General features: G+C 55.7%; 6 protein-coding genes across 6 annotated transcripts; 5 read left to right on the top strand and 1 right to left on the bottom strand.

The window, feature by feature from the left end:
- Positions 1-171: 171 nt before the first annotated feature.
- On the top strand, positions 172-5,573 carry ENH_00064460 (hypothetical protein, conserved; the record flags this gene model as incomplete). Its single annotated transcript, XM_013582158.1, is given in 4 exon segments — positions 172-2,077; positions 2,675-3,000; positions 3,005-4,108; positions 4,413-5,573. Coding segments are annotated over 4 exon segments (4,497 nt in total).
- Positions 5,574-7,297: 1,724 nt separating this feature from the next.
- On the bottom strand, positions 7,298-8,560 carry ENH_00064470 (hypothetical protein, conserved; the record flags this gene model as incomplete). Its single annotated transcript, XM_013582159.1, has 1 exon — positions 7,298-8,560. The coding sequence occupies one exon, from the start codon at positions 8,558-8,560 to the stop codon at positions 7,298-7,300; it is 1,263 nt and encodes a 420-aa protein (XP_013437613.1).
- A 1,251-nt stretch (positions 8,561-9,811) lies between these two features.
- ENH_00064480 (hypothetical protein, conserved) lies at positions 9,812-10,784 on the top strand (the record flags this gene model as incomplete). The annotated part of the gene is made up of 2 exons (XM_013582160.1): positions 9,812-10,409; positions 10,549-10,784. 2 exons carry the CDS (start codon positions 9,812-9,814, stop codon positions 10,782-10,784), a joined length of 834 nt encoding a protein of 277 aa, XP_013437614.1.
- A 1,630-nt stretch (positions 10,785-12,414) lies between these two features.
- On the top strand, positions 12,415-16,507 carry ENH_00064490 (hypothetical protein, conserved; the record flags this gene model as incomplete). The annotated part of the gene is made up of 10 exons (XM_013582161.1): positions 12,415-12,490; positions 12,719-12,810; positions 12,977-13,342; positions 13,471-13,669; positions 13,848-14,293; positions 14,435-14,837; positions 15,018-15,299; positions 15,536-15,758; positions 16,070-16,193; positions 16,319-16,507. 10 exons carry the CDS (start codon positions 12,415-12,417, stop codon positions 16,505-16,507), a joined length of 2,400 nt encoding a protein of 799 aa, XP_013437615.1.
- Positions 16,508-16,584: 77 nt separating this feature from the next.
- Positions 16,585-18,245, top strand: ENH_00064500 (hypothetical protein, conserved; the record flags this gene model as incomplete). The annotated part of the gene is made up of 4 exons (XM_013582162.1): positions 16,585-16,726; positions 16,868-17,101; positions 17,233-17,972; positions 18,156-18,245. 4 exons carry the CDS (start codon positions 16,585-16,587, stop codon positions 18,243-18,245), a joined length of 1,206 nt encoding a protein of 401 aa, XP_013437616.1.
- Positions 18,246-20,063: 1,818 nt separating this feature from the next.
- On the top strand, positions 20,064-21,922 carry ENH_00064510 (polynucleotide kinase-3'-phosphatase, putative; the record flags this gene model as incomplete). Its single annotated transcript, XM_013582163.1, has 2 exons — positions 20,064-20,486; positions 20,759-21,922. The coding sequence occupies 2 exons, from the start codon at positions 20,064-20,066 to the stop codon at positions 21,920-21,922; spliced, it is 1,587 nt and encodes a 528-aa protein (XP_013437617.1).
- Positions 21,923-22,089: the final 167 nt, after the last annotated feature.

The following is a 22,089-nucleotide window of genomic DNA, read 5'->3' on the forward strand; positions in this document are numbered from 1 at the left end:
CCCCCCTCCCCCTGTCTTCCTGGGGCCCCCTGGGGCCCCCGCAGCAGCGCCTCCCCAGGGGCCCCGCCCCCCTCCCCGAGCGGCCTGGGGGCCCCCCGGCTCTCCCCTCCAGCCCACTCCCCGCCCGGGGGGCCCCCGGGGCGCACCGCTGGGGGCCCCGCCGCAGCCGCCATGGCCTTCGCCACCTCGGGGCTCTCCGCCGCTGCGGACCCGCCGCCCTGTGCGGCCAAGGAGGCCCTGGGGGCCCCCAACAGCCCCGGGGGGACCGGGAGGCCCTCCCCCGAAGCCACCGAGCAGCACCAGCAGCACCAGCAGCACCAGCAGCAGCAGCAGCAGCAGCAGCAGCAGCAGCAGCAGCAGCAGCTGGAGCCGCAGCAGCAGGAGCTCGCGCTCGACCGGGCGCGGCGCGGCAGCCACGAGGCCGCCGCAGACCATGCACAGAAGCAGCCAACTGCACACTGTCCCCAGGCCCGGCGCGAGCCCTCCTCCGCTGCTGACGAACAGCAGCAGCAGCAGCAGCAGCAGCAGCAGCAGCAGCAGCAGGCGCCGGCGCAGGCGTGCCGGCCTGGCGCCTGCTCCCGCGTGCGCGCGGCCCCGAAGAGTACCCCGCGTGCAGCCGGAGGAGCCGCCGCCTTCGCAGCGGAGGGTCGCCCAGCAGCAGCAGCAGCAGCAGCAGCAGCAGCAGCAGCAGCAGCAGCAGGGGAGGGTCCCCCTTCTGGCGGGGGTCCCGCGAAGCGGGAGCGCTCTCCGGAGAGCGGGGGGGGCCCCCCGCGGTCCGCATGCACCCCGTTCGAGGAGGGGGGCCCCCCCCGGGCCCCCCGGGGGCCCCCCGAAGGCCAAGAGGCCGCGGGAGCGGCCGTGGACGTGGCCGCGCTGTTCCTCTCGCCCGCTGAAGACTTGGACTCGTGGGAAGCGGACGGCCAGGAGCTGCTGCTGCCAGCAGCCTCGTTTGTCAGTGCGGAGGCCATCAGCCAACACAGGGGCCCCATGAGTTTGGCTCGAGCTGCGCTGTTTCTCTTTAGTTTGTTTCAAGGAGATGTGCGCATGGGGGTGCTTTCTGCGCAGGGGCGTTTGTGTGCGTGGCGCTGTTTGCTGTTTCTGGCGGAGCTGCACGACCGGCAGGCCGCGGGGCTGCTGCAGCAGACCCCGCCTTGCGCCGCAGGCGCTTCCAGCGGGAAAGCGTCGCCACTTCCAAGGGCCGCCGCTCCGTCCGCCACGCCTTCCTCCTCGACCGCAGCGGCGCCGCCCGCGGCGCTCCTGCTGCTGCTGCTGCTGCTGCTGCTCCCGCTGCTGCTGCTGCTGCTGCTGCTGCTGCCGGCAGCGCCGCCGGCAGCAGCTTCAGCCCCGGGGCCGCGGACGAGTGGGCCGAGGCCGAGGAGGACCCCGGCGGAGGCCCCTGCGCTGCTGCTGCTGCCAGGGAGGAGCCGCTGGGAGAAGTGGCTGCAGAGCCCACGCGGCAGCTGCCCGCGCTCAGCGGCGCGCTCGCGCTGCAGCGGCAGCTGCAGCAGCTGCAGCAGCTGCAGCAGGGGCAGCCCGCCACGCTCGGGTTCGAACCCCACTTCACGCGCTTCGTCGGAGGCTCCATTGACAGGCGGTGGGCGCTGCAGCAGCGCCACCTCAGGGTCCCCGCAGACGCAGCAGCAGCGCCTGCTGCAGCGCCTGCTGCAGCGCCTGCTGCCAAAGACGCCAAAGACGAACCACTGGACCTCCTCTTGGAGGAATTCGGAGCTGCAACAGCCCCCAAGATGTGGCCCAGGGCCGACGCGCTCCCTGAAAGGGTTTTTGTCGGTAAGCTCCCCAGCAGCACCAGCAGCAGCAGCAGCAGCAGCAGCAGCAGCAGCAGCAGCAGCAGCAGCACGCGCTTTGCGTGTTGCTTGCTGCCTCGTCTCCAGGAGTTGCCCGTGCGCCTCTGCTGGCTGCCGCTGCAGGTCTTCCCATTCAGGTGGCCACGTGGGTGGGATGGGGCCGCTCAGAGGCGGGGGACTCGGGCCGAATGCTGTGGAGAGACTGCGAGGTGGTGCAGCTGCTGCACGGCGGCGACTTCAGGGCCAGGTGCTTCACTCCGGGAGAGCCCAAGGTGAGGCTGACGCGCCTTTGTGGGGTCTGCAGCTGAGCACTTGGGCTTTTGCAGTGTTATAATAGCTCGTTAGTTGTAAGTCCACTGCAGGGACTTCAGGTTAGGGCTCAGAGTTCAGGGTTTAGGCAGACCAGAAGGGCAGAGATGCGCTTAATTTAGTTGGCGTTGCGGCTTCTGTGAGCTTAAAATTCATGTTGAAAGTATTTGCTTGAGCCTAGAGTCCTACGTTCACTGCACGTAGCTCGGAATGTGGTAGAGAGCGTTAGTGGGGGCCATGAGCTCCACCTCAGACTTGCATTTTTCACGCTGGGACTCACCAGAAACGTGGGCAGTTAGCCTTAATCTATGAAACATAAAACCTGCCGGACTGCCTCATTAAAGGCTTTAGTGGACTGGCTTTGAGCGTGTTCTACGTGCGAAGCACGATGAGCGTTTCTGAACTGTCATCATTTGCTTGGTGTGTTTGTTGTGCTAGTTGAGTTGCCCTTGGTTTTCCCGCACACTTGTGTGTTTCGCATGTTTGCTAGCCGATTGTATCATTATTTGGCCTTTTTGTTTACAACTTGCCTCTTGGCGTTGTGTGGCTTGCTCCCGCAGGACTTCGTGTGTCACGTGCGCGACTTCGTGCCTTCCCGCATGCCGTGCCCATGCCCTCGCGAGCGGGCGTGGCGCTTGCTGCCGCCCGAGGTGGACCCTTATCGGGACATATACCCAGGCGCGTGCTTGTCAGTGGGTTTGACGGTGTCGAACCCGTCGCAGCAGGAGCCGCTTCCTGCAGACTCCGTAGTTCGGGCGTACTTCGTAGACGTGGTGGTGCAGGATGTGTACTTCTCTTTAGACCAGGCGTCTCGGGCCAAAAACGTCATGGCGGAGGCGCGGGAAAGAGAAGAGGGCGGGGCGGGCCGAACGGTCTTAATTGGCCGTAGACTCGCGGGGTCTGCAGAGGCCGCAGGCCCTGTTGAAGGGCTGCGGCCAAACTGCTTAGTGCGGGCCATGCGGGTGATGGTGCTGCGCACGGGCGGCGCGTCGAATGAATTCGCCCTTGTGGCGGGCCGCATTATTTACAAGCTTCCGTACGACTTGTTCAACAACGGGATCTTCAAGGAGCCCGGCCAGAGGCCACGGCTGATGGGAGGCAGTTCGTTCGTGTGGGCGATTCCCAGGGCGTTGACCCCTGCGGCTCCAGACCAGATGAGACGCAGCGGCTGCGCAGGGACTTCGGGCAGTGGGGGGGACACAGCGGAAGCGAACGCCAAGCGGTGGCAGTACAAGACACAAGAGGATAGCCGGGAGTGGACGTTCTTCCCTCCCTTCATTGTGATTTACATGCCCTATGACGGCTCTGCGCGCCACAGCATCACCCACCCCCTTTTGCTGCGCTACCTGCAGCCGGAGCTCGACTTCTCCGCGCTGCTGCAGGGCACCTGGCGCCTCTGCCTCCCCCAATACGAGCACTCCAATGTTCCCCCCGTGCTGCTGCCGCACCCCAGCGATGCGCAGCAGCCGGAGCGGTCGCAGGCAGCCACGAGGGACCCCGGGGAGGGCTCAGCCGAAGGCGTCGTGGTGCTCGACAATCCTTACCACACTGTCCGCTCCACCGCGGCGCCCGTGGCTGAGAGCCGGTCTGCTGCCAGCAGCGAAGACATGGCGGACCCCATGTATGCTGCTGCGCATGCAGCAGAGCCGCCGCAGCCCGTAGTCAGTGGCCAGGGGGCTCCGGAGTCCGCAGCCCGCGCGAGTGTGCTGGGCATCAACCACCTCGCGAGTCTGCTGTGCAGCGGCGGGGACTCAGCGCCTCCCCGGGAGCTGCTGGCCAAGGCGCTGCCCTTCTTCCGAGGCCTTCTGCCTCACTTGGCGGCTGCCAACGTGCCGGCCGTAGACTGGCAGCTCGACGTCGCCAGAGCCGCAGTGAGGGCAGCTGATCAAGCCAAGGAACTCTACGTAGAAGAACAGGAAACTGAGGCTGAGAGACTCAGGAAACAAGGCATTTCCTTCGCTGGAACGACCATCCACAACAGCAACAACACTGAGGTAACGCAGCCACACAAGAGAGCACCCGGGCAAATATTAATATTTATGTTTGCATCCATAATTTGCACCGAAAACCTAGGAAACAGCCTATATGTTACTGTTACTACTCTTGGAGGGAAATAGTACAGCGTTTGCAAATTCCAGCGAGGCTGCTGAGAGGCGGATTGGGGGGGAAAAGAGTCATGCGTTAGTGATGCAGCGCTATGCAAAGGAAACATGTCAGCTAGGGTGTGAGCTGCCGCTTTGTTGATGTTTTCGCGTGGTGATTGCGTTGCTGTTAGTGCGTTTGCTCTTCTGCATGCAGGGTGGCCGGAGTCAGCGGGGCCTGGACGCTCCGGGAGCTGCCTTGGAACCTGAGGGCAGCGAGTCGTGGGAGTGGGTAGGCAACACTGGCAGCCGCTACCCGACCAGCAGTGACATATCTCGTTTTCTGCTGCGCACTTCGGGCCACAGTATGGGCAGCAATTCTGCAGTCAGGGGGCGCAGTGTGGAGGCGGGTGGAGCCCAAGTCGATGGCGGGGGCATCTCAGGGGCTGCTGGAGGCTCTTCTGTTGCATCGCGGCGACGCCCGCACGATCCTGTAGCTGGTTTTCTTTCGGGGAACTCACGCAGGGGTTCGGGCTCGGAGTTGGGGGCTGGCGGGGAGGGTCGTGGCCGCGGCGAGGAGGGCGCGTACATCACCAGAGGGAGCTCTGTGGCCGAGTGTGACTTCCACGGCCCCCGCAGGACAGCGGGACCAGCAGCAGCTGTGAGGGTCTGCGCCCCGGAGGATGCTGCGGGGCTGCAGCGAGCCCGGGGCCTTGTTAGCCCGGCGACGGCTGCGGCTGCAGCTCTGAGGCCCCCTGGAGGTGTGGTGGGGGCGTCGCCGGGGGCATCTTGCCGTCGGGCTGTGACGCAGCGGGAGGAAGAAGAAGAGTTTCAGCCATCCTTGCGGGGAGCTGGAGCAGCAGCCGCGGCAACGGCAGCAGCAGCAGCGAGACAGAGCAGCGGGAGTGGAAGAGCGGGTACAGTTAGGAGAGCCACGCGGAATGTGAGCTATGCAGCGCTGGCTGGAGTGGAGGCGGGGCCAGATGATCCCGCGTATTACAGACCGCTGAAGAGGATGGCCAGAGGAGAGCCCCCCACCGCCTTAGACCCGACAGCTGCGGAGGCATGGGACCCTTGCCATTCGAGGGAAGCAGCACTGACAGCAGGCACGGTCTGCAGTGACAGCCACCACAACGCCCGCGCGAGTCTGCAGCAGTGGGCCGCGCTGCAGCGGCAGGCAGCCGTGGCGGAGGAGAGGCTGCGGCAGCACAGCCAGAGCAGCCACCTCCCGGACAGAGCAGCAGATGCCACTATCAGCACTGACCAACTCCACGAGGCTCTCAAGGGTTTTGTCCAGTCATTTAAAGCTGGGGCCTCCCCAGCAGTGGTTAGCGTGCCGCCGATGGCCAGGGACAGAAGTTTTGCAGCATCGCACTAGCGGGACTTGCAGTGTCTGTTCCCTGGAGTGACGACAGATGTGAATGGGATCGTCAATCAATACACAGTTACAGTTTAGGCGACTACCGATCTGCTTGGCTAGCTAGCTAGCTAGCTAGCCAAGTAGATCTGTACTGATCTACTTGGCTAACTAGCTTGCTCGGCGCTGCTGGCGGTGAGACTTGGGCCGCCAGACAGTGGCCTCTGGCTTCTTTGTAATAATCTGCGAAGCGCAGAACGGCAGCAGTCGACTCTTCTTCAGGCTTCGTCGGCAGCATTGTTTTCGTGTCCGCTGTCAGCGGAAGAGCACAGAGGGGCCGTGCAGCTGCTGCAGCAGCTGCAGCAGCTGCAGCAGCAGCAAAGAAGACAGACGCTGTGAAGGTTTCCCGAGGCCGCCGAATGGCGGCTGCTGGGTAGCGGGAAATGAAAAGGAGGTAAGGGATAGAGAAAGGGGCTCAAGGGAGGCGGCGACGTCGCAGCACAGCAGAAGCCGTGCTGCTGCTGCTTGCCCGTCTCTCGCCGTAGTTGTGACGGCGCTGAGACGAGCAGAGCAAAGCCCGTTTCAACAGGCATGCCGAGTGCGCACGTCTTGTAGCAGTACAACAGCTGGCCGGAGCTCCCTCTCGTATTCTTGACAGTCTTGGCTGGGTCAGGCAGCGTCGGCTGTGTGTGCTGCGCTGCGACCCCAAGGGGTGAGTACCGCACCAGCCCAATGGTGCGGCACGTGAACGCCAAACGTGCCGGCAGGTTGACAGTTTGCAATCAGGGTTTTGGCTTGTTGTTAGCGGCAGCTTGCTGCCGCTACCGTAAAAGCAGCACCAGTGGCTCCAGTCAGGTATGCTGGGGGCTGTTGGAGCAATAGGCGTGCCCATTGCGCTCTGACCCGTGCGGCGGCTTTGGGTCGATATAACGAGCAGCTCCAACTTCGCTAGCCAGCACTTCATATTTATTTGATGGCTCTCGACACCTAAAGGCAATGGCCATACTCTAGTAGGTGGCTACTACGTGGAGTGCATGCGCTAGCTCGTGTCCTGTTGCTTATGCCGAGTAGGTTGAGTTCCGTACACATGAGTTGGACATCCATACTTACAGCTCAACATCATAGCCAAAAAAGTGAGGTTTAGAGAGCCTCTACGGGCACCTTAACATGACAGTTATCTCTAGAGGGGCCTGCAAAGACGGGTGCGTTCGGCCCCAGCTCACTGCAAAGCTAGCGGATGCTGCACTGCACGCGCGAAAGGTACTGCGGAACAACATGAGCTGTGGGTTGCATGCGAATGCATGCGTGAGGTGCACTGGCACTGTCAGCTCGGTATGCAAACACTTATGTGTAAAAAAACGTGAACTGGCGCTGGCTTGCTCACTGAGCTGGCCAACACAGCCGAACATAAGAAAGCATCACCCCATCTGCAAGCCTTGTTACTACTGGGCCATCTCCTGTACATAAGGGTATGAGCACCACTGTTGGTCCATATTGCTGCAAATTGCAGCGGAAGAAATGGCAATCATGGGAGCTACTGAGTCGAGACCGGAGGCTTGTCTCACATGTGCACAATATTCAGTAAACTCCGGTATGTATGTTGTTACTTGCGCTCCTAGTTGTCTCCTTGAGGTCTTTTTAATGCTGCACGTGGCAGTGTCGCTACACAGGAGACCTCGTGGTTTGACTGAGGCATTGTTGAAATCGTGTTGAAGCCACTTCACACTTAGCAGCGCCGACTGCAGTCACCTTCGGGATCCTGGAGGAAAGAACAGCCTCTTACGCAAAACCTCAGCCTCAAAGCGGCCGGGCTCCGCAAAGCTTAGGTTGGCTCTTTCAAGCCTTCGCATTTGTTGTTCCTCTATGCGCTGCACTGCCAGCTCCACTCTGCAGTTAGTTACTTCGCGAAGCGTGGAGTTGTTCTCTGCAGACGTTTTCGTCTCGCCTTCTTCTTTCTTGGACACTCTTCCGCCCTCCTCAGACGCCTTTTCTGTCCCTTCTTTGGGCTCCTTCTGCTCGTGATGTGTCTGAAGCTCTTGAGCTCCCTGGGGGCCTCCTTGATGCTGCTGCTGCACTTCTTCAGTTCGCGCATCTTCGCCGAAGTCCGTACAGTCCGGCACCAAGCAGCTGCAGACGCAGCCCTCACGCTCTTCCTTGCCAGTTAATGGTCGAATCCCAACATCTGTCCAGTCGTCGGCGTCGCTTTTGGCTCCCAACACTCCCTTGTCTGTTTCATGCAAAGCTCTGCTGTCCAGGCCGTGGAGGCGGCAGACGCCGTGCCACATATCTGAAATGTCGCACTCTGCATGCTCTTTCTCCTCACCAGCTTCTTCTGAGTCCACTAGCCCCAAGTCAATCACATCCTCCTCAAAGAACGCATCGACTTCGTTCTGCGTGTCCAGCGAAGCCAGGGAAACGGTCTTCGCACGGGATGTTTCACAGGAGATGAACTGCTGCGGCGACGTCCCTTGTAAAACCCAGTCACTGTCGGCGTTCGTGGAGCTTTCATAGTTTTCCAGGGTGTCTTCGTTCCCCTCTGTTGCCTTCTCTTCAGGGTCCTCGCTGCTGGCCAGCATGTTTTCAATCGACGAGTCCAGAGCAGACCTGTCACTGTCGTTGCTGCTGCTGCCGCCACGGATGGTCTCGCAGTTTCCCTCTTCTTGATTGCAGTCGATGTCACCCTCTTCAGGGGATGTCGGGACAGTCTCAGCAAGCACCTGAAGGCTTGTGTTGGCTTCTCCAACTTGGCCAGGCCGATGACCCGCAGAGCCGGGCACAGGGTTTAGGGCCTGAGCCCGGATGCCCGCCAGAGGCTCCGTCCTGTTTCGGCACTTGGGACTATTGTCAAGCGTTTGAATTGGTTCCCGGAGGTACGTTGGAAGAACCTCCCAACGGAGCTTTGTGAAGTCCACAGCCTCGTCGATCGCTCTCTCCCTTGAACAGCTTTGGCACCGGCCAGGAGACCTTTGCTGGGGAATAATTAGTTCGGATCTTCTGGCGCCCTTCATCTTGAGCTCTTCAGCGCTTCAACGAGGGACCCCTGGCACCTAGGGGCCGCAGAGCGCTTCGGTGATCTGGAGTACGGCCGCTGTGGAACACCACTCTACAAGAATGAACTGCTCCTTTAGCTTTAAATAAGCCCAACTTTGAAAAATTCCGAGATGTGAACGCTGAAATGCCGGAAATCCCCAACAGCAAAGTGTGCTCGCAGGTAACCAGAGTGCGTGCCGCCAAGCGGCTCACCACAGGCGACAACTGTCGGTGCAGCCCCTGCTTCAAAGTTTTTCAGCTATGTACGAGCACTCTTCACTCAAAGAATAGTCATGCGCTTGCAACGAAAGCCAGGAGAGAGTGCGAACTATCTTTCGAGACTGCTCCCCCTTCAAGGAAGGCATTTATGTCTAGCGAGCCTTGCAAAGCTCGACGCCCTTGTCTACGTTGATCTGTACGTAAGAAGCAGCCGATTCTTCGTAAAGTCGAAAGGGCATTTAGAACTTGTGTAATGCAAAGAGTCACAATACGAACCATAAACGTTTTGGTAGTGTGCTCACTAACGGAAGAGTGCCCATCTTCGGGGTGGTCCTCCCGGTGACTGAGATTGCTCCGCAGCGGCGCGGCATTGTTCAATGTAAGCAAAAACGTAAAAATCAAGGCTGCAACAAAGTCAAAATATACCGAAGGTTCGGTTTGTTTGTCTCTTTTTTTTTGTGTAACCAAGGATCAATTGAGACACCTTAATTCCACGCTGCATTTAGAGCCCTGTTCAGTGTGTTGACCCCCTGGCTTCCTGCCTTCTTTGCTCTCCGACCATGGGGTGTAGGAAACGAACCATTGGTCACCGAAACAAAATCACGAGGCGCTCGCCTACCTTACGTGGGCAGTTCCGTATGCTTTTCAAGCATTGTGAATGCGCATAGTGTGCAGTGAGAAGGGGCGGATTGGCTGCCGCCAAACCCAAAAGCTGAGATCCACCGGATGGGCAGAGGGCGCCAGCTCGGGAGCCCCAGCTACACAATTTTGCTTGGGGCTTCCCCAAAAGCTTGATTTGGTATGACGCAAAAGGCAATTTCTCGCCTTTTCCCGTTTTTTCCCGTGCACCTCAGTGCAAATATTGCCTTATTAGACGCGGCGGGTGCCAGCATCTTCAGTTTCCTGTTTTATGGAATTTTTCATTGTCACTTCATGTGAATATGGCCGCGAAGTCAACTAAACTTCCCAAGAAATGCATTGAGGGTGCAGAGCCCTCATGAGGCGCGAAGATGGTGGCCTCTGTCCGGTCGACCTCAGGGCACGCCCGCGAGCCCTCGGCAGCCAGTGACTCGACTCCGTCCAGTGGCTACGTGGAGGTGGGGCTCTCAGAGACGGCCAACTTGTCTTTTGAAATTAGGCACTCATTCCTGAACTGGCTGCTGCTCCTGGTGCTGCTTGGGGGCACTTCGATTTGCGGGGGGGTCTTCTATTACTGTGTTCCCCTGCGTCATGAATTGACGGACACCGTGAGATCGCACCTGGCGAACACCCCTTTCAAAGAAGGAGAGAGCTTTTTTCTCAGGCCGTACTCGGGGGGCTGGCGGAGTGTTTCGAGTTTCTCGAGAACCGTGGAGCTGCGCAATGTGCGTGTAAACGCGTACACTCGGCCTGAAACCACTAGCTACACTATCGCAGCTGGCGCCGTGACCACGTGGGACGATGTTGAGGCCTGGCTGCTCAAAGTCCTCGCCCCCACGCTCTACACCGGTAGCCTGGGCGGATCAGTTGTGGTGCAACTGGCTACGCTGTACCTCGCCAAGGGCAGTCTTGAAGACAACCCAAACAGCAACACAAAGAATCTCATAAACAAAAGGCTCAACTTCGATGGTTCGTGTTAGGGACTCGTCACAGCAGGATAAAGGGCCGCAGAAACAATGTAGAGGGACCAAGTGCAGCATGCTGTCCAGCTTCGCCTGCTGAGTAATTCTGATGGCGCTTGCTTGCCGTTTCGCCTGTGTGCATACAGTTGCTGAGGAGAAGACTGTGGATTTCGGGGAAGTCCTGGGAGGGACTTACGCAGTGGATGCGACGAGCACCATACAGGCCCTCGGCACTGAAGGCTGGTGGGGGCCGCTGACCACTGAGGCTACGTTGACAATCAGAGGCAGAGACGGCAACGGGAATGAGTGCAGTGCGTTTGAAAGCGACCTTTTGCGAGTGGATGTGCCTTCTCTGGCGCATGCAGGGCTTCCTGACCAGTAGTGGACCACAAAAAGGGTGCACGCAGTCTTAGTTTTCCCTTCTTTCCGTAATTATGTTGCGGAGAACTGCAAGCTAGGGCATACAGTGCGATTGGTTTGGCTGTTCAGTGGCAGAGGTCATCTTCAAGCAGCAGCCTTCAGGCTTGGTGACGGGAGAAGTTAAAGTTGCCTCAGTGATTGTTACGGGAGGTACTTTTGCCTTTGCCTTTGCCGTAATCTTTTTTCTGGCATCCGTTGGCTACTTTGCAGTAGAATGCTTGGCGTTCAAGCTTGTGAAGAGGACTAGGCGGTGAGCTCGAAATTATCACAGCAGATTTGTGTGTGTTGTGCACCCACATACACGTGGACACACAAGCTTGCCTGCTCTTGTGTCCACCTGTATACGCGTCATGCACAAAAATGCTTTTGTACTTGTTCCAAGCCGCTTCTGCCTTAGAGTCAAACTTTACACATTTTGGAGGCATATTTCGCTCGAATTGTGCCCAGAAAATTGAACATACGTGGTTCTAGTGCATTTCATACAGTTTTGTGCTACTACCACGGTATGTGAGTGACTGCTCGAATTTAGTACAGAAGAGTAGGCATGACTCCTATGCTTGTAAGATGCAGTGTGTCACGTCTTGCTTGGTCACTGTGCAGTCTTGGCGAAGACCGAACACCTTTCTACCGCTACGTGGAAGAACGGTGGCCATGCGCATTTTTAGCCTGTACCAGCTTGTTGGGGGGAGCTCTGCTGCTATCATGCTGCATTCTGAGCTATATCATACCTCACTCCGGCTTCAATTACACAGCAGTGAAGGCCCTTGAAGGTCAGACATTAGTTCTTACTTGCTTGCTTTCTCACCTGGTTGAGAGGGTGCCGTTGTACTGTTCTGTGTTTACTTCTAAGGCAGAAAGGTATATTCTCGTCACTTTATCACTCAGCTGCATGTTTGAAAGCCTCCAAGTGTGACTTATCCACAACTCCCCTAAAAGCGCTGAAGTATACACAACACTTCGTGGTTTGCAATGCGATGCAGTTCTCGAGGGGGCGTTGGGGGTCATAGTAATCGTCAACGGGTGGGCATTCATCCTACGGCTTCTTCATGCCCTCTCTGGCGCGAGCATCTACTTTCTTGTTCTAGAAAAAAGCGCTATAGTGGCAGTGAACGATTTCGGGGGCATCTTCATAGTGACGCTGCTGTTACTCCTTGGTGCTTCGGCTTGCAACTACATACTTCTAGGTATGAGACCACTGATATGACGCTCTCCTATTTTATCTAAGCGTTTTGCAGTCGCATCCAGAGAAACTGCCTGAGAGGCTGAGTGAAACAGCGAAAGGGCATTTGCTTTAGGCCGTTTCTGCCGTGCTCAGTGGCTAGTTTAGGAGTGATGCAGCCCACACAGTTGTAGGAGTCGCAAGCCAAGCTTGTTGTTTCCTCCGCAGCTTTTCCACACTTTGTCGGCTCTTTTTTCTCTGTTCCTGTGGTAACGATGCAGGTCCTCGCGTTCCGCAGTTTCAAAACTTCGGCTCATCAATTTTCTACACTGTATGTTCAAGCTTCGGCGCTCCGTTCATTTACTCAATGCCTCCCGTCGCGTTCATCGTGGCCGCCATTAGCCTGCTTGTATTTTGGGCAGTCATAGTTCCCATGTTGGTGGCAATCCACATTCAGTCGTTCAGCGCTGTGGTCAAAAAGGTCCGCGAAGAAGAGAGACAAAACCTCGGTAAGCTTAAAGCAAGGAGGCTACTCACTGACTTGTTGTTGCTTCTGTTGAGTCCGTTTAACACTGTGTGTTTAGCTATGGAGCATTTGTCTGTCTGCAGAGCTTTCTTATGATATCTATATATTTAAAAATGTCACATTTCTTCTCTTCCCAGCGCGTGGAGAGAATATTGATCTGCTGAACAAGAACCGTCGTCTGTGTGTATTATCACCCTAAATGCCTTTTCAGGGTCCGATATAATCAGTGGTGCTCGCGCATGGATACAAAATAATATTTTTTTCTGCACACCAGATCCCAAGGAAGACAGCCTCTTTGGAGACGTAGGCAAAATTCTACAGTATTCACGTTTAAATCGCCTGTGTTTTGTAACACTGGTTAATTACAGCAGCCATAGACGTGTTTTCGCTTGCCGACAGTCACACTAAAAGCTGTAGTCGGAATCTAGCTAGTCTGGACAGTCATCTGTGATTGATCTGTTGACTCCAGGAGGTGCAGGACAGGGCCTTGCAGATTAGAGAGGAGGAAAGAGCAATCATTCGAGCACACCTTGGTAAACGGGAAAAGAAGGTGCAGGTCTCAACAGCTGAAGACACGGCTGCGAAGGAATACAGAAAGCTGGTGGCTCTGTTTGTTCCCTTCATTCTCTTCTTTTCATTGGGAATTTGCTTCCTCTGTGACACCCCACTCGTTCACCGCGAATTTAGGAAATCTATAGAGCAAATTATGCAGCCGTTCAGCACAACCGACCCCTTTATGACCCGCGACGCCAATGTTAAGGCTCCTCCCGTATGGATGGCGTCTCACTCGGAATGCAACCCGACGCCCAAGTCTTTTCCTGCCAACCAGCCGGAAGTGAGTCGCTGGTGGAGGAGCTCAAAAAAGCTGTAGCAAGCCCTGAGGGACTGATTACTTCAAGGGAGCAGGCGCTCATGCTGCTGCTGTCTGTGCGTGCGTGCGGTGTCACTGTGCCTTTTTTTCAGGGCGTAAAACGTTTTATTCCAATCACTAGTGTCAGATCCATCGCGGGTGTCTATGATTGGCTAGAGCAGGTTTTAGCTGGTCAAATTTTGAACGCTGCCTACAATTTGCCGTCGACGACAAACGCTATTCCCCTCGCAAACCCAGGGGCGTTGCTGCTGTTGACACGAGTAAATTTGGAGTGTCAAACGTTCGAAAAATGTGAGTCGTACGTAAACTACTCCTTTATTGCATCAGTGTTCAACTGAAGATTTCGTTCCAGTGATTTTGGGGCGGACGCTAGCCGCTGAAAGTGATGTACGCAGTTGCCCGCTCTGATGGTCTCGCGGCTAAGTGGTTGTGAAGGCTTTTCTTATTGTGTTCTGCTTTTCTTCTGCAGTGAAGGAGGTGTATCCCGTCCGCCGTAAGCGAACAACCTTCCGCAATTTGACCACTGACGCATATGGAGGGGGAAACTATCGGCCTACACCTGAGCGCGTGTACAGAGTGCCAATATATTTCTCCGGCGACGACCCTCCAACGACATCCGTGAGCAATGAAAACAGCTCTGGAACACGAAACCGCCGAAGGCTGTCTGCAGAGGCTGAAGCCCCTCAGCCCACGACTGCAAGACGCCTCTCCGTGGATTCCTTAATAGACATCACGCAGGCTAGCGATACGCACTGGACAGCGGCAGATTTCCAAGAGATATATGTGGGGCCCACGTCAATGAGAACCAAAATGGAGTATCTGCGGTCTCAAGGCTTTCTAGACTGGCAGCTGGTAGAGTTGCAAGTTGTGTGGATGAGCTACAATGGAGACTCGAGCATGTTTGTCCTCAACAAAGTCAGTGTCTGGCTGATGCGCCCCTTGTTGGTAGTAATTGAATGCGGCAGGCAGTCGAAGCAGTTGCTTGCCTTGGCATGCCACAGGCACGTCAGTCACAAATCTTTACTGTTGGCAGTCAGATGCGTTTGTGGTGTACAGGTCAACGTTAAAATAAACGAAGGGGGCTTGAACACCAGCTTGAAAGTGACGGTTGTCCCGTCTTGGCATGTTAATCCTGTCGAGACGGGCGTGCGGCCTGAAGTGGTCTTCATGCCATTGGCTCTGGTCTGCTTGCTTGCTTATCTCTGCATGTCGTATGTGTCGGTGCAAAAGCGGCGTTTGCACCCCATGAACCTCATCATTCTTGACCTGCCACTGGCACTGTCTTTCGTTTGCTGTTGCTTTTTCTTGGTGTGCATGTATAATGTTGCATTTGACCCCGGCTGGGCTGATGAGCTGAGCTCGCTGGCCGTAGCGGCTCCAGGAGCCAGCACAGGGCACATACCGAAGTTTGTCCCAGGCCCTGTGCAGCCATGGCAGTGGCTCCCAGGCAGCTTCAGCAGTAAGCCGCAGGCCACCAGCTCTGCCTCGTGGCAAGAATAGCATGCATTTATATCAAGAATAGTTTGGAGCTTTACGTAGCCACCAGCTTTTGTCGTACGACCTAGCAGGTTTCCTTTTTTTCTGTTATTGCACCCCATGTTGCGCCTCTGTTCTGCCGCCTTCTGTACAATATTTGCAGCTCCCACCCGATCTGAGCCGTGTCCTTCTGCCGAGTCCCTCACTCGTTTCCTCCGCCTACAGGAGCACCTTGAGATGATTTCGCATTACCTTTTCTTCTGCAAAATATGCACTGGCTTGCTGTTCATAATAGCCCTAATTCGTTTTATCACGATGGTCCCCGCCATACCGGAGAGAATGCAAAGCTTGCGGAAGCTCCTGTCGCACCTTCACGCGGCCAAGATACAAACGGCTTGCACTTTGTGCACACTTTTCAGCTCCTTCCTGTTATTTGCTTTGATTGGTGAATTGGCACTTAAACAGCTGCGCATTAATGCGCTACAAAGCAGGGAACTAGAGGAGGCATAGTATCAGAACAGATGCCTTTGAGGCTAACGCAGGCAGGCAGCCTATGTTCAGTTGTGCTTCAGCCTACTGCCGGGCTTAAGTCATCCCATTACCCCAGAGGGCGCGCACTGTGTTCATGCAGTAGATCGAATGAAATTCGGACTTATGTATGATGCCGATTGCTCTCTGCAGGCTACTGCGTGTTGGGCGGCACCTATAACGGCTTTTCGAGCTACGCAAACGCGGTTGTGTCTTGTGTGATGCTGACACAAGCCAAGTGGAACTTCAACTCTGTGATTACTATATCGCAGCAGGGCCGGAACATCGGCTGGCTCTTCGAATTCTTTTCCATCGCAGTCTGCATGCTTTTCTTTGGATTCATGAATTACATCGTCCTATCCATGATATACGTTCGGTAAACAACCTCTACTTAAAAAGCAGCAGCATCTTTCATCATGCTGCTCGCACAGCGGTTGCTCCATCCCTTACTGAATAATAGAGCAGCATGAGTGCATTTAAGGAATCTTTCGCTGGAAAAAGAGGCCATTAGTTAAGCATTAGCAACACTTGCCTACCACCGTCTGTGCGGGCTGCATACCCGCTCACGAGTACACTTGCGTGCTTCTGGAGATACGTATGCACATGTACATCAACACATTCCTCTACTTGTTTACTGGTCCCCAGCAGGAGACAGGGTGTTGCGGCTTTCTGCGGCTGGTTTTGCAGCTACGAGTCACTGAAAGCTGAAGAGGTAACGGAGATGCAGGCGGCGCTGGAGGCGAAATATGGCGTCGTGCCCCGAAAGCGCGTTCCTTTGATGGTTAATGAAACGGTAGTCCTTTACTTTAAGGTGAGATTTAAGACAACGATAGGAGAAATATTTGAAATACTTCAATACTTGCAGCAACCCAATGCAAGGATAACATTCCCGCATGTGCCATGTTGTCATGTTGTGTGTGTATTTCATGTTTCCAGGCCTTCGTGAAGTGTCTTTCACTGCAACAATGGGGTGTTCACCTTGACGAAGGACAGCAGGTGAATACCCACTTTGGAAACCTGAAGGACGAGTTTTTTATGTCTCTCAGGGACCTTCCACAGTTGACCAAAGAACCAAGAAGTACCCAGGCAAGCAACCTTCCCTTGTCAAATAGTGACACTAAGTGAGAACAAGTTTATTTTTGGTTCTTCTTCCCACGCTTTAAGTGGGTCGAGTTCCTACGCGTACGCTACAGGTCCTGTTCATGGTTTTGCTTGCTGCGATACAGGAATACATAAGCAAGGCTCTGCTCTCCACCCAAATTGTTCGGTTGCAGCAGTGCCTCACGGACATTGAATTTCTGCGTGCGAAGCACTACCTGATTCTCCGTGACCTTGGAGTCATCGGTAAGAATTCTATGAAGAATTTCTGGGATTGCTTAAACGATGAAGGCGCGACGCAGGACTTGACCATGTAGTATTTCTGATTCGTAGTTAATGTTGGTTAGAGTGCTGTCAGTATTTCTTCCATTGTTGCCTTTTTTGCAGCGGAGCAAATGAAGATTCTCCGAAAGATCACCAGGAGACAGGGAAGATACGTAGCGGGGGTGGAAGCCGCCATACAACATGTGAACAATCAGATTGAGGAGGTGCAGGCACGGAAGGAGTTCATTTCGTTCTACTTGCTGCAAGACCCTATGCATGCAAGACAGCAGCTGGAGCAGAACCAGCTGCTTGATCTCGGGATGGACATTGGGCTGAACGCAGCAAGAAGGGCAGTTGGTAAGCATTGTCATCGACACTTGCGGATTTGTTATGATAGAAACAATAGGCTTGGTCGCCGCTGCCGTCACGAAAATTCACGTAACAAATTCTTCACGTGCAGAGTAGTGTTGATTATTATTTGCTTGCAGTTGATCCACGCGCGTATATTCCTGAGTCCCGCCTGGACATAACTCAGTGGGAAGACCTGGAGCGTAGGGAACGAGCCATAGAGCAACGGCAGCGTCACCTGAAGGACAATACGCCTCCGCCAAGTCTCCATGCTGCCCGCAAGAAACAAATGAAGAAAGACCAGCCTGCAGTAGAGAGCCCTACGCTGCTGCCTCAGGCACCGCTAAGCCCACGCGTCGGCATAGCAGGCCTGGGGACCTCCCCGTCAGCTCCACGCCGCCAGACTGTCGTGCCTATCCCAGGGGAGCCTCCATGGAAAGCATTCGTCTGTCCGCAACCAGACAGGCCTTCCAGCCCTGCGAGAGAAGAGTCGGCGGATAGTGACGAAGAGGATGACTGGGACACTTTGAGGCAGCAGTACGGCGGAACTCACCAGGGAACGTTCGAGCTGCGAGAGAAGGGCGGTGAAATAGTTCTGGTGAAGCCGTTCCCCGAAGCGCCAACGGAGGGGCTGCCCATGGCCACCATAACGCAGCCTCGCAGGCGCCCGCGGCGATCCTCAGTCAAGGCTTCCGATTCTGAGAAAGCAGATGCAGCGTCTCCGTCACCTCGGGCTTCTGTGGCGCCGCCCCCAGCAGCAAGCCCCGCTGCGGGCGCAAGTTCGCCGGTTCCGGTAACAGACTTCTTCAACGAGGACGAGGGCCCAAGGCCCAAGACAAACGCTCCAGAAATTGCGGAACAGAGAGAAAGAGAAACCAAGGTGCGGCAAAGACCGCCACCGCCCAGGAAACAGGACAGCCGAAGGGCAAGCGTTAGTCTGCCAACCTTTGAAGCAGGTGGCAAGGAATTTAGGATGCTGCCCCGAAACAGAAGGAAGAAGTAAACTGCGATGTGTTTTTATTGACGCATTTGGGAGGCAAAATGCCTCTATTTGTGCGCCTAGATTCATTCAACTCGTGTCGCGCTGCTCCACGCGAAGTTTACAGAGGTGCCATGGAAAAGTAGCACGGGAAAGACTTCACGTGTGTGCTGATACACTAAATGCAGTGGCTAGTTCATTGGAAACAGTACAGCAGCGAGTGAATTTCAACGAACTATCTTCCCTACATAGTGTAGAAAAGAGGGAGTTCGTGTTTGAGTGGCAACTGGGACTGGAGGTGACAAAATTAAGCGTGCTAGCTTTTCTGTGTGTAACATATCCGAATACATGATGATGGTAATGGCGGGAGTTTGCAGGGCTCAAAAGGGTCTTTCGTTTGCGGCCAATTGCGCTTGAATTCATGGCTCTGCTTGTGTATACGAGAAGAAGTGAAGGCAGTTGGCCGAGGAATTAAGAAAGCTGTGAATGCTAGGGAGATTCACACAGCGGACCACGGAGGCCTTGCCAGAGCTGTGATTGCCACCGGTCTCTGGGCGCTGCCTTTCTCTTAATTTTGATTGCCTTTCTTGTCTACCAAGCCACCGAAGAACAACACGGGCCAAGAAGCCCTACAAGGCAAAGATCAGCTCTCAAACTATCTGAGCAAAGGCTGATCCCCAGCGAAGCCTTACGTCAAAAGAATGATGCATGTTAAATAGTGAGCGGGGCAGTGAAGACGATGACTGCAATGTAGGAACCAATCATTGTTCGTCAGAACAGGCCTACGGCCTACGCACGACTCGTGCTTCTTCTGAAGGGCTCTTCAGTGCTTAAAAAGCGAGCTACGCAAAAGAGCAAATGTGCCCAAGACTTATCTATCAGTCGCCGTGGCTTAGCTCTTGAGCTTTTACATTAGCAACCCTGTGTGGGCGTTTCCATAAGACGCTCGCGACACCTGTGAGGCCGTGCCTCAGCGTAGCATTTGTGCGCGTGAAACACAAAGCGTGGCCACCTTGTGGTGGGTTATGAGTAAGATATAATTGGATGGATCCTACAATGCGAAAAAATATCTGAGAGCAAGATGGGTTTGAGTCATGCTTCTTCGAGTCTGCAATGCGTTGCGTGTTCTGAATTCTGTTTCACACCGGAGCAGCACGGCGGAGTTTCAAATCCTACAAATCTACTCTTCAGGCTGTTTTTGTTGTCCTCTAATTCGGAAAATAGTCTGTTTCCGTGTGGGGTCACCTCACCGCTTTGAATAGTACTGGCATGCCAATTCTTTTAAAGTCAGTCCCTGCCGCTGCCGGAGATTTGTGATTATTGTCGCAAAGCGACATAGAATGATACAAGAGAAGCAACACTGGAGAAACAGTGTAGCGCTAAAAGCTTTGAAAAAGCCATTGACCAGCTCTTTCAGCAAGTGAGCACGGGCTGATCCTTTGTGAAGAAGCCCTATGCCAAACGAATGATGCATGCTAAACGACAATGATGTTAAAGCCGAATAAGTGCCTAATCGTCATGAAGCTACTTTTTACTCCGTTGCAAGCTCTATTATAGTGCAGTTAGCCTCTAGGCACTTGTTATTCCGGAATTGTCTTAAGAGCTACCACCACTCGACAGGCGTCCACAACGGTTTCATTGGGTATTTTTTCTTTCGTCTATTCACCGGCACACACTGCAGACAACTGCATCAATTTTTTATTTTTTCCTTCATGCTTCTCCGTTTTGGGGAGTCTTCGATGGTGAAGCGATCTTTCAGTTCATCCCCGCCTTTTTGGTCAGTAATCACATGCAGCTGAGCGAACGCGCTATTCCTCCATCAATGAGAAGCATCTGAAGCGTTTCATGCATGGCTTTTGAGCTTCTGTAGAAAGCCGTGGCCTAACTTTTTCCCCAGTGAGCACGGCAGCTCCATGGAGCAAGAAGTGGCATGGCCCGAAGAGTATAGGACGGGGCACTGCAGGTCATAGCTGGTGAGTGGAATTCAGTGAAATGGCAAAGCGCAAGACCTTTAATTCGGTGGAGGCGCAGCCGTCCTCTCCCTTTTGGCACCCAGCGGGGGGAAACTCCGTTTGGTGGCGGCACTACGGCGCAGCTTCGAACCAGCTGTACAGCCAGTGTGCGGCTAAGAGGGGCGCAGCAGCGAGGGCCGATTGCTGCCACTTGTACAACTTGCATGCCTCGCAAGCCGTCTTCCGCTTGCCGACTTGCTGCAGAGTCGGCGGCGCCGTTCCCGGCGAAGCTGAAGGCGCCGAGGCCCGCGAAAAGTGCCAGTGCAGCCGCGTCGCCATTTTCGACCTTGACGGCACACTCATAACAACTCGCAGCGGCAAAAAGTTTCCCACTTCCGCGCAAGATTGGAAGCTTCTCTTCGACCCGCACGTGCGGGCGAAGCTCCAGCGGCTGCACGAGCTCGTGAGCGCAGGAGCTCAGAGATCTCCCTCTCTTTGCATGCCGTTAAAGTCTTAGAGAACAGTTGGCAAGAATTCCGTAACTTTGCTGTTATTTGGTGCACATGCTGCTGCCATTTCATCTTTTGTGCAAATTTGCTCCTGTTTTTGCCGCGTAAGCTGTGCGGAGGTTTCTTGCACTTGAGTTCAATTTGAAACTGGCTGATGGCGTTTTGCTGTGATTGCTGCTGGCGGCTGCTGACGAGGGCACTGACAGGCTGTGGGTGTCTCTTTCAGGGCTATTCCATTTTTATTCTGTCGAACCAACTGGGCGTGGCCGTTGGCCACGTGTCGCTGGAAGAGATAACCAGCAAAGTTGACGGAGTCCAGCAGGCGCTGGCGGTGCCTCTGACTGCCTGTCTTTGCTGCTGCGACGACCTCTACAGGAAGCCCCGGCCCACGGCCGGGGCCTTCATTTTCAAAAACTTGCTTCCCCTGCTGCAGCAGCAGCAGCAGCAGCAGCAGCAGCAGGTTGCAGCTGCAGCCAGCGAGGACTGCAAGTATCCGCGCGTGTTCTACGTGGGCGACGCCGCGGGGCGGCCGGGCGACCACAGCGCTGCGGACTTGAAGTTCGCGTTGAATGCTGGAATTCGATTTTTCACTCCTGAGGAGTTCTTCGAAGAAAAGGCTGCGCCGCTGCTGCCGCTGCTGAGCCGCAGAGCAAGTGAGGGGAAGCAGCAGCTTCTGGGGGGCGGCGAGGGGAGCCTGGGGAGTGCGGGGAAGCGGAAAGCAAGCGAAGTTGCTGCAGCGGCCTTCGACCCCTGCGAGCTGCTGAAGGGCGAGGCTCAGCCTCACAAGAAGAGCGCCACTGACACGGAAACTTGCACTGAGGCAAAGGCCCCTGCGCAGGAGCTGGTCGTCCTCATAGGGGCCCCGGGCAGCGGCAAGAGCACTCTGGTGGAGAAGCTGTTTCCAGGGCACGGCGTCGTGCGCCAGGACGATCTGAAGACGAAGGCGAAGTGCGAGGAGCTCTGCGCGAGGCTCCTTCGAGAGGGAAGAAGTGTGGCGATAGACCGGCAGAACGCCACCAAAGAAGACCGCCAGGTGTTCATACAGCTGGCGAAGCAACACGCCCCCGGCTGCGCAGTCCGCGGCCTCGCGCTGCTCTGGCCGAAGGAAGTTTGCCTCCACTTGGGGCAGTTCCGCAGCCTGGCGGCCGCGCTGAGGGCTCGAGCTGCTGCAGGCGCTGCTGCAGCGCCGGCGCAGTCTGCCTCTCGCTTTCGGCTGGCGAAAGTGCCGAAAGTGGTGGTGAATTCGTTCTACGCGAAGGTGGAGCCGCCCACGCTGGAGGAGGGCTTCGGCTCGGTGGAAATCCTCCAAGACGTCGCCAGGGACTTTCTCCTGCACAACGACTTCGTCTCCGATGAAGAAAGACGCATATTTGCCTCCTTCTTAGACTGACTCGAAGGGCTCTGCAGCGAGGGCCCCCAGCTTCCCGCACTCTGTCGCTGTTGCTGGGCAGTTCTGTTCAGGCGGGCGGGGCTGCCCGCCCCGGTGGCTTTCAGACAGCTGAGTTGCCTCTGCACTGTGCGGCGCGCGGCAGCAAAACTCTTCTATTCCGTTTCCGC

The sequence above is a fragment of the Eimeria necatrix genome, genomic scaffold, assembly GCF_000499385.1.
Source record: "Eimeria necatrix Houghton genomic scaffold, Enh_scaff58, whole genome shotgun sequence".
Taxonomy (NCBI): domain Eukaryota; phylum Apicomplexa; class Conoidasida; order Eucoccidiorida; family Eimeriidae; genus Eimeria; species Eimeria necatrix.